Below are 10,016 nucleotides of genomic sequence, written 5' to 3'. Positions count from 1 at the left end.
CAGGCCAATCCGTCCCTATATACATATAGGCTACATAGATAGTCTAATGGAATCAAATTCCGGTGCCTCAGGGCTGCGCAAGGGTCCTGCACTGCCACTCTTGGCACACACTCGATAAATGCTTGCCCTTTCAGACGCACCGCAAGAATTGATATCTATCCCAAACTTAACTGCTTATCTTTATTGCCTGCAATCCACTTCAATGGCTATGTCTTGACATACTTATGGCTAGTCACAGGCGAGCTCCACCGGCTCCATGATGTTGCGGACTGCGTTGACATCTCTACTGCGCCCTCTAATCCATAACGGCACACTATGCGCACGATAGAAAGGCCTTCTCACGAAAGATCTGAACACGTGGTCAATGACATTATGAGATCTACCCATTCAGAGAAGGCATGCGAGGGAAAGTCGACGAACCGCCCATTGAAGGCGCGACATATTTCAGCACAAGAGATCATAGGAGAAAGGGGTCATTGCCCCATTCCTCAGTGCTGCACCATCCGGGAGAAATCAATGTCTACGTTCCGGCGACGCCCGCGGATTCGAGGGAAATAGAATCTTGGCGACCTTTTTTACAGATCTGAAATCAGACCTTTAACCCAAATTGGTGGAGCTTCCCATTCAATGGTCATATATGGACATACATTTTAAAATGCAGAGGAGCGGCATAGACACAGGCAAGCAGAACAAGAAATGGAAGGGCCTTGGAAGCCAATAACATTTACTAGCAACCAGACTTTATCACCTCCCCACATCGTGCACATTCCTCGCGGCTGTCCATTATGCAGCAGAGTATGCCGATGGGAAAACAAAATATAGCCATGAGAACACCGGCGATCCCATGCCGACTGACTATGAGGTGACCTTGCTGAAGGCATATGCTGCGAGGATCATTCGGCGCCATGCTCTGGTACGTGGTCTGTATATTTGGGGGCTGCACGTGTTTATCAGCGTATTTCTGCCCAGGTTATGATGGACAACGGACATGAGATCCAGGCTGCACTACGCCCTGCACGTATGGTGGTGGAGCTGAAGCTGGCGCCTGAGATGCGACGGCGTCGGATTTGGTGGTCGCCGCTGGAGGCGACGCAGCTGGAGTGACGATTGTCGGCTCCGTTGACATGTTGTAGCGGACCGAATTGTTAAGGATGGACAATCGAATCAAGTCTCGATTGCGAGGGTAGGAAATTGGGATTCGATGTCGTCGCCATGTTGATTGATGAGGGTTCGTTCCTTTTAACAACTAGCCAATGGGCAACGGCAATGTAGTGTGTTGAGGACAAGAAAAAGAAAAGTACAAAATCGACAAGCACAATGCAGAGTCTGATGACCAGCCTCCCTGTCTCGATCACCCAGCCGGCTGATCGCTGTCTCAACTCTCCTCGTAGTGTGCCCGTGTCTGGCCCCATCTAGCCCCATCTAGCCTGCTGCGATTTAGCCTTGCACCATCTAGACTCGCTCACACCATGCGATTTCGAGACAGGGTACCGGGGAACCTTCGCAGTCCGAGCTCAGCCCACAAAGTATCACAGTACCTCGTATGTTATGAGGAAGCCAACTTATTAGCGCTCTATACCGCTGTAAGAGAAGAGAGAAGCCGCTGAAACGTGGGAGCGGTCACTTTTGATATTGTGAAATCTATCCATCCAGAGAGGCTGTCGCACAACAACTTAAGTTGACGACCATACAAATGAAAGATAGGAAACGTTCCAGCTCGATAAATAACCAAAATAGATGAGAAAGTCGATGAAGTACACATGGCCTGTTCAGCCACAGCACCCGCCTAGGAACACCTCTCCGCAACGCTTGCACGATTCGTGGCGGTCCATCAAGCAGCAAGTGACAGTGCCGATGGGGAAGAGAAATATGCCCGAAAGGATACCGCAAATGCCGACCCTCCGGGTTTTAATGTGACCTTCTCGTGCGCAAATGAGGCGCGGATCGTTGGGATCCATCTCAACCGGCGGGGCGGTCTCCTTCACAGCACAGTCAGCAATGAACTTTGTAGATCAACGAGAAGCTAACCTTTTTCTCTGCTGGTGCCAGCGACGAGAGAGGGTAGGCACTGGTCCCCGCGCCTGCAGCTGGCTTGGTCTCGGCGGAAGCCATTCTTCAGGTGGACAAGCTTTGTTAGTGGTCGAGCAAATTCGACGCCGGTTGTGAGTACACGTGCGGCTGCTCCTCTCGGCGGAAGGGAGACTGTTGTCGACGATGGGCACCAGCAAGTCTGGGTTTTTGTACACCGCCAGCCAGTTAGCATGCTGTGTCCTAGACGCAGCGCGGGCGCAGTATCAATCAGGAAGTGAGGCGTGGCGTCCCGAACTGCTCGCAGCGACATATGAATGCGGGTAAGCGATATTGAACTCCTTGTGCGAACGTTGCTTCGAAGGACATGTTAAAAGCACAGGTCATTGCAGAGTTGTACCAGTCTATCGTCTTCATCTTGAGCTGGCCAGAAGAGAGGGCCAGGTTGTATGGCTCTGCAATCTAGGGACCTAAACAGGTGAGATTAGGCATGCATCGGGAAGAGAAGGAAACCTCGAAGACTCTCATGTAGAGGGTTCCAGACGAATCACATATTGCAACATCCGACTCGTGCAGTTGTCAAGCATGGGCAGCTCATGGACCAACATGTGATTGTCGGGTGCCCTGGCGACGTGGCATACATCGAGAAGCGACAGCAAAGAAAGGGCTCGGGACAACCGATGATGCGGTAGTCGGATCCGCTTGAATTTCGGATATTTATTGGCACCCCATCGACTTCTCTAAAGCCTTCCCACGACGAATGGAGTATGCTCGCAGCCTCTGGTATGCGTCTTTGAATATGATGATTTGGGTGACTGTTGGTAGAAGGAATTTAGAGTTGATTGTCTGGGGGTGCGCTGGCACCCATGGAATTAATGTTGTCCAGTTACATATCGAGGGAACATGTCCAGGCCTTGATATTCTCCGGTTCATCACATGGGCGTTGTTCGTGCCCTGTTCAGAAGTACCTTGTGAGGGTGGCGCATGAAGGGATGCACGTTCTTCTGAAGAGCCTAGCACCTTCGAAAAGTCGAGGTGCTGGAGGGGGGACCAGGGAACGAGTGCACAGTCGCCTGTAGGAGGAACCTTATCGCAATGCACGCATAATTTCTTGTGTTCCATCAGGCAAAAGGATCGCAACGCTGGCTGACGAAGAGTAAAAACTGATTCGATACACCCTTCTGGAATTGGAACTACAAAGAGATCAAGTTACATCGCAGGAGGGAAAGAGTACACAACAAGTTCGATCAATAAGAGATACAACCTATGAAATGTCAAGATGTTAGCGATGTAGCTTTTTAGAAATACACTTCTAGAAACACAGCGAGTCTGAGGATGACCAATATCCGCGTCATGAATACACCGATATCAAATCACATGTCGGCATTTCGCAGGCGTGGTGGGACGTATTCCAGCCCCAAGAGCTCGAAGATTTCCTTCTCCGAATTGACGTATATCGGCACGGTGTCGCGTACCCTTGTCAAGCCTGAGCTGTCAAACTTGACGCCCCTAAACACAAAGCATAAGTTCTTATATACCGCGAAATAAAGGGGTTCACATACGTCTCCGCCTTTGCCCAAAGCCGCAGGTCCCGCTCGAACTGTTTGCTACCGGACCAGCCGACAACAGCGCACCAGTAAACGTCCCAAGGGGCACAGATCAGGTCGAGCCGCCTATGCAGGCCTGCTCCCCCCTCCTGGATGGAGGGCCGGCAAACGACTAGTGCTTTGGAGAGGGTGTCAAAATGCGAGGAGGGGTGACCAGGCTGGAGCTTGCTTCGTGTGTGGGAGGAGTGAGAGAAGGGATTGTGTCCCGGGTGCATGACTCCAAAAATGTGCGTTATGAATCCTAACAAAAAACCTGAGCGATGGCAGCAGATAAAATGGTCGTACGCTTACCTTCGTTAGAGAGATAGTTGACAACGTTTTCGATCAGACCTTGTTCCTTGCCTTGTTCGGGATGAGTGAAGATAACGTCCACGTCTCCACTGGTCGGTTTTCCACGCCGATACCCGCCGCAGATCGTCTGCTTGCAACCGGGCATGACTGCGTCCAGCGCTTTCTGAACTTTCCGCCCGATGAACTCGACTTCATCACGCGGTATCCTGCTCGATTTCAATTCGCACATCTGTGGAATGAGAATCGGTCGTGCTCACCGTATCATAAGATCGTCGTGTACTTCCAGCGCCATCTGGAGAACCTCGCCCCCGTTGCCCATGTCGACCCACTCCCTGAGCTCCTCGATGTTTGTAATTCCTTTGGCATACAAAGCACGCGCAGTAGTACTTCCCACAGAATGCACCCTCGTGAGCTCCTCGAGCGCGCGATACCTATCCGTTCCGACGATGGTGGCTGCTTCGGAAATATAGCCCGTCTCGAGAAACTGGTCGACGAGGTGGCATATTTTCGGTCCTACGCTGGGTAGATGTCTGATCTGGTCGGTCGACGTGATGGGCTTGGGATAAGCTTTGAGGACTGAGATCCCGCGTGCGTAGCTGAGTGCGCTACGGTCTTCCCCCTCAAGCTCCCGACTGCGCATGATGATTGCGATCGTGCGGAGTAGTTTCTCGTTAGGTGTATAGAGGGGTGTGCGGCGCTTGCAGGCATAGCGAGAATCGGGGATCGGCCAGCCAGGAGTGAAATCGAGGGGGATGTCGTTGTCTGAAACTGACGAGCTGCTTCCTTGCTTGGGAGAGATACCAGCCTGTATCTTGCGGTTCTCAAATGTCCTTCGTAGATCAGTCGCGCTCGCGAGGAGATGATCGGGCGAGTTAGGCGCCGTGCTCGAAGTTGAGGTCAACGCCGGCGTAGGCTGCCTGCTCGTTGGAGAGCGGGGTCGAAGGTCCGGCACAGCGAGATACTCCTGCCAAGGTTCGACTTTACCCGCAGCGGCGGAGTCCTCAAGCCATTGCGTCTTCAGCACCCAGCGCCGCTCGCCTTCCTTCCGGTCCATATGCCTCTCTAGCCTCTTACGCGCTCCAACAGCAGTGAGCACCACGTCCGCCGCAGTAGGAGACGACACTAAGCGTGCACCATGTGACTCAGCGAGACAGCAGAGGTGAGCGAGGTGCGTATCGGACAGCTTTGCAGGGATGAGGTTGATGCTGAGCCCGGCGAGGAACTGCGGCATCGCTGCTGCTGTCCGCGCTTTCTTCGCAGGCGGGGCATGCTGTTCAGAGGTTGACGGCCCCTCGTTCAGCGACGGGCGCTTAGGCATCTGTGGAAGGAACAGCTAGCTCGACGTCCAGGAGTGCATGGAGGGAAGAGGATGGGACGGTGGCAACATCGAGAGCGGGTTGTCTGCCTGCGATGGAGGTCGACCAGATGGCTTGACATCACGCGGTCACAACGTCAAAATTCCAGTCGACGTCGACCGCGTACTTTCTCTTACGATGTCTTCTACTCAGCGTCCTGCCATTAAATATGTGATATTCGACATGGATGGCCTGCTCATCGACACCGAGTCGGTCTATACACTGGTCACGAACCGTATTCTCGAGCCATACGGCGTCGAGATGACATGGGATATCAAAGCAGGGCTCATGGGAATGCGTGCGTTCATACCTTCTCTCCTTCCATAACGCAGCTTCAGCTCAGATCATTTACACAGCCGAACGTGAAGCGTCTGAACATCTGATATCACATTTCCCAGGCATCGACCTCACGGTAGACGACTATATCCGCCAGCGACGAGAACTGCAGGACACACTCTGGCCCACAGCTTCCGTCCTCTCAGGCGTGCACGCACTCGTCTCCCACCTGCACGCTAGCGGGATCCCAATGGCTGTTGCGACCGGCTCTCAAAGACGCAACTTCCTCCTCAAGACGGCGCATCTTGCTGGGTTATTTGACCTGTTTGGAGGCAGGGTGATATGCGGGGACGACGAGCGCTTAAAGCCGGGACGGGGAAAGCCAGCGCCGGACGTGTTCCTGATCGCTGCGAGAGAGCTGGGGTTTGATGTTGGCGAGAGCGAGGGATGCGATGTACCTGGAGAGCACAAGCAGTTGAGGACACAGGGACTAGTGTTCGAGGATGCCAAGTCTGGCGTTATTGCCGGCAAGCGGGCTTGCATGAATGGTATGCTCTCTGCGGTGTTCTCATGGTATACGATTGCTCATCAGCTCTGTGCAGTTGTCTGGGTACCAGATCCACGCTTGCGTGCACTCGACCCCGACAATACATATGGAGCAGATGAGATATTACCAGACTTGACGTCGTTCAAGCCGGAAGAGTGGGGGCTGCCAGCATTCCCTTCATGACAGCACGGATGGCGGTGACGGACTGGGACTGAGAATAATAACTGTTGTAATGATACCAACACATTGGTGAATGATTAGAATACAACTGCCAGAGAATAACTTATTTCACGGCGAAACCGAGGCACTGGACGAATTAGAAATACTGTCCCGCACGTACGTAGTCCGCTTGCTCTTCCACCGTGCTCTCTCCCATGCGCGAAGTCGGTCCGAAAGCAGCTTTGGGCAAAGAGAATAACTGAAGCTTGAGCACTGCGACCCCGTCGGGAATCATCGCTCTCACTTGTGCCTTGCTGGGGACATCTTGAAAGGTGATCTGCCGCACAGTCAGCGAAAGTCCGAATGAAGTCGATGATGCACTTGCCGAGTCGTTCGCAACCTTGTATCGACCGAACCACTGAGTCACCGAATCGATTTCCTCCGCGATGGCCTCCTTCTGCTGGCTCTTACTCTCCAACGCGCTCGTGCCTTTCACATCCTTCAGCTCGGCAAGGTCTTCCTTCGCCGCCGTAAGGAACGCCATCGCCACGCCGTTTCGCCCCCGTTCACCCGCATCGATCCCAAACCACTTGAATGCCATAGCGAGTGCATGTGCGGCCCCATGTTCCAAGTACTTCCTCAGATCCGCGTCTACCTCATCTCGCACACCCAAAGCCGTAGACTTGTTCACCAACGATCGTGCAGTGGCATATTCGGTGTGGACATGGATCCAGAGCTTGCCTAGCAGGCTAGGGGCAGGGTGCGACTTCGGTAGTGGTGCGCCGGGGACGGCGATCGATTCGGCCACAGAGCGGGACATGAGCTTGCGTATTGCTAGCCCGTTGGCGTCTGCCATAGCTACCCTGAAGACTGATTATCAGCCTTAGCACCCGGGGCGGTAATAGACGTTCACTTTGGCAGTGTGGCCAGAACTTCGGGACTGAGATCTGGCGGCCGGTCCTTGCCTTTCGAGCTAGCAGAATTGACCTTAGCCCACTGGGGAAGAATCGCATCCGGGATAGACTTGAAGATCCCTGCAGCTTTGCACAGCGTACGAGCGGCAAAGTTCAGCTGCTCGTCCTTCTCCTTGCGTTCTGCTTCGGAGAGGTAGCCTTCTTGCTCGTAGTTGCCCAGAGAAGCGACTGTGGCGTGGGCAAGGTCGCACAGTCCGTAGGCATAGGTAAGAAGGCAAAAGCAGAGCTCGTAGTAGAAGCCTGTGCCTTCCACTCGAGGAGAGTTCTTGAGCAGATGTGAAGAGAGGGTTGACCGCCAGCTGAACTCTGGTCCGCGTCAGCTTGGGACATGGGATAAGGGGAGAGCGACTCACTGGGCTCGGAATATGGCATAAGTTCTTCAGCAAATACGCAGTCCATGATACCGCCCAAATGAGGCAGATAGTCTTCGACGACCTTGTCAGCTCTTCATCAGCAACAAGCTCCCGGACGACAACAACACAGTACTTTGATCACACGCAGATAATCCTTCTCGGCGCCCATACGCTTCGTCTCCTTCAAGATACCGCGCACCTGGGCTCTGGAAGAAGACGTGTTGCTGACGTCCTCTGTGTGGGTTCCTGTCCGGTCGTCGAGGAGGTCTCCGAAGGTCACTGCTCCTGTCGTTGGGAGCTCGTAGTAGTATACAGACATGACCAAGTGTAGGAGATAGCAAGCAAGAGAGATGAGAAAGGTGAGAAGATGAGAGTATTGCGTTGTTGTACAATTGCTAGGAGGGAATGACACACGTCGGGAAAAGGAATGTAAACATATTCATTGCAAGCCTCATTACCACATATCCTCAGGGTTTTGGAAGCTTTCTGACACAGGGAAGCCAAAAAGTGCTTAATTTCATTGCCCAAGAACCACACCTGGGAGCCTGATTAATACAATGAGGCAGGCTATATGAGGCATGATAAAAAGCCCCAGAAATTATTAATTGAGAGCACTCTTAAAAAGATATTTATCATGGGATTCAGTGCTTTAGAATTGTTGATATTTTAATTAATCCATTTCAATACAATAATACTAGAACACTCTCATTGGCATCATCATTATCATGCTCATTGTTGCCCACATCATCCCCACCATTCCTGAATCAAAGAGCCATGTTTATGGTCCTGGTGCTATGTCAGCAAGTCCTTTCCAAATGAAATGCATCATATACAAGCACATATCTCTTGCTTGCCAGATGCCAGTGCAGGGGGGAGTATTGGTGTGGGAGGGGGAGGAGGGGGAGGGGTGCAGATGGAGTGATGGAAGTGGTGGTGGGAGTGGTGGTGGTGGTAGTAGGAGAAGGAGGATCCAGACTTGGTGGTGAAGGAGTGAGGTAGACTTAGACAGGTTTGGCATGATGCCCTACTGTTATGGGACTCTTGGTGGTAGTGGAGAAGAGTCCATAAGGATGGATTCAGATGTGCTTTATTTCATCCCATGGACAGAATCTGCACTTGAAGTGCTGAGTTCTTACTTTTAAGTACTTTCTGGGTTGAAACCAGGACTCTTCTCCACATCCAGTGCAGCATTCAGACATCAGAAAGCTGCTCAAAAACCATTTCCTACTTAGCCAGGTGAACATTTGTTCCAGAAGATCACAGCTTAATGCCCCACCAAGAAATCTTGGGGTGATGTTGCAACCATCATTGACCACATTGGAATGAAGGTGAACATATGGGTATGGGTCATTGCCATACAAAGTGGACCAGATTCACTGATACAGACTCATTGAGCACCCAATGTCATGGCAACAGAGTACAAAAACCCAGGAGGGCATGTCATCACTTCCCCAGAGGTGGACAGCTTGCACTGGGGCTCAGCAGCAATCCCTTGGGTTGCTCTGGATTAGATTCAAGTACTACTTAGCATGGTTCCATAGTTGATTATATGCACTGTGATTGTCAGAAATGTTGGAACTGTGCAAGCCTCCCTGAGGTATATGAGTTTCACAAACCCAATGCAATATTGCTGTGCTTCCCTAAACCAGGGAGCTTCATTGAAGTATGACCCATGTCAGAAAGCCCCCCAGACTGGTCACTTCTGAGCCTAGTAACTGGGCTGTGTGAGGGCAACACAATCCAATGTATATTGTTAATCGAATAACTGAATAGACAACAAGAAAATTGTAGATAATTAAGTCATGTGATAATCAATATTTGTATATCTGATACAGACACTTGTGGGTCAGCAGTAACATCTGTGTTAATAGTGGGTTGGTTGTCATCAGGATGATGGTATATACAATTAAACAACAGAAAATTTGAAAATACAAGGAGTTAAGCATGATGACTTGGACTATGGGGTTCCTAAGAGATTAGCTCTAAAGACAACAATGGCTATATCTAGGTCTCTATATATATCTAGGTATGTGTCAGGGCACCAGCTCATTGCTTGGTCAAGAGACATGACTAAGCCTTTATGACATGGAAGTAGCTGGTATACCTTGGCATGTGCTGGAACCTGCTGGAAGGATTGGATGGTCAGGTGACCTGCTGTGCATGGCTGTGCATGACCTCATATGACCTGATCACCTGACTAGGCTGAGTAAGCAAGATGTTCTAGCAGGTTCCACCACAGAGGTATAAATATAAGGCCTACTCTGCCTGGGACTGTCTCTTCAGACTTGGTCTCTTAGGATCATCCACAGGTACCTATACTGTAGATAGGTCTTAGTCATCAGGTCTACTCCACTTCCTTGTTGCCTGCTTAGACTCTTGGCACTCTTAGGTGAGCAGACTTAGTCAGCCTGTGTTGCCCTAACAGT

The 10,016-nt window shown here is 51.5% G+C and overlaps 2 protein-coding genes across 2 annotated transcripts in view; one reads left to right on the top strand and one right to left on the bottom strand.

Moving 5' to 3' along the window:
• The window catches only part of DACRYDRAFT_20763 (uncharacterized protein), a 1,829-nt gene extending 538 nt beyond the window's left edge, over positions 1-1,291 (top strand). Inside the window, exons 2-3 of the mRNA XM_040772069.1 lie at positions 732-913; positions 970-1,291. Of these exons, the coding sequence (XP_040631032.1) occupies positions 732-913; positions 970-1,104 (317 nt within the window). The 3' untranslated portion in view covers positions 1,105-1,291. The remainder of the gene's footprint in view (positions 1-731; positions 914-969) is intronic.
• A 3,325-nt stretch (positions 1,292-4,616) lies between these two features.
• Positions 4,617-8,000, bottom strand: DACRYDRAFT_20761 (pH-response regulator protein palC). Its single transcript, XM_040772068.1, has 8 exons — positions 7,724-8,000; positions 7,591-7,672; positions 7,177-7,543; positions 6,649-7,126; positions 6,160-6,600; positions 5,638-6,105; positions 5,435-5,579; positions 4,617-5,377 (listed from the first exon to the last, which is right to left on the bottom strand). Exons 1-5 carry the CDS (start codon positions 7,907-7,909, stop codon positions 6,421-6,423), a joined length of 1,293 nt encoding a protein of 430 aa, XP_040631031.1. The 5' UTR covers positions 7,910-8,000; the 3' UTR covers positions 4,617-5,377; positions 5,435-5,579; positions 5,638-6,105; positions 6,160-6,420.
• Positions 8,001-10,016: the final 2,016 nt, after the last annotated feature.

Source organism: Dacryopinax primogenitus (assembly GCF_000292625.1).
Source record: "Dacryopinax primogenitus strain DJM-731 SS1 chromosome Unknown DACRYscaffold_4, whole genome shotgun sequence".
Taxonomy (NCBI): Eukaryota; Fungi; Basidiomycota; class Dacrymycetes; order Dacrymycetales; family Dacrymycetaceae; genus Dacryopinax; species Dacryopinax primogenitus.
Note: the sequence above shows the minus strand (reverse complement) of the source record. Positions and strands in the feature narration are given on the sequence as shown.

What these genes read in the sequence shown, in the direction of transcription:
- DACRYDRAFT_20761 (XM_040772068.1), bottom strand. Translation starts at nt 7,909, where the DNA reads ATGTCTGTATACTACTACGAGCTCCCAACGACAGGAGCAGTGACCTTC. An exon ending in TATGCCATATTCCGAGCCCA is followed by an intron (nt 7,544 to 7,590) that starts GTGAGTCGCTCT and finishes GACGCGGACCAG; the next exon opens with AGTTCAGCTGGCGGTCAACC. An exon ending in ACAAGGTTGCGAACGACTCG is followed by an intron (nt 6,601 to 6,648) that starts GCAAGTGCATCA and finishes ACTGTGCGGCAG; the next exon opens with ATCACCTTTCAAGATGTCCC.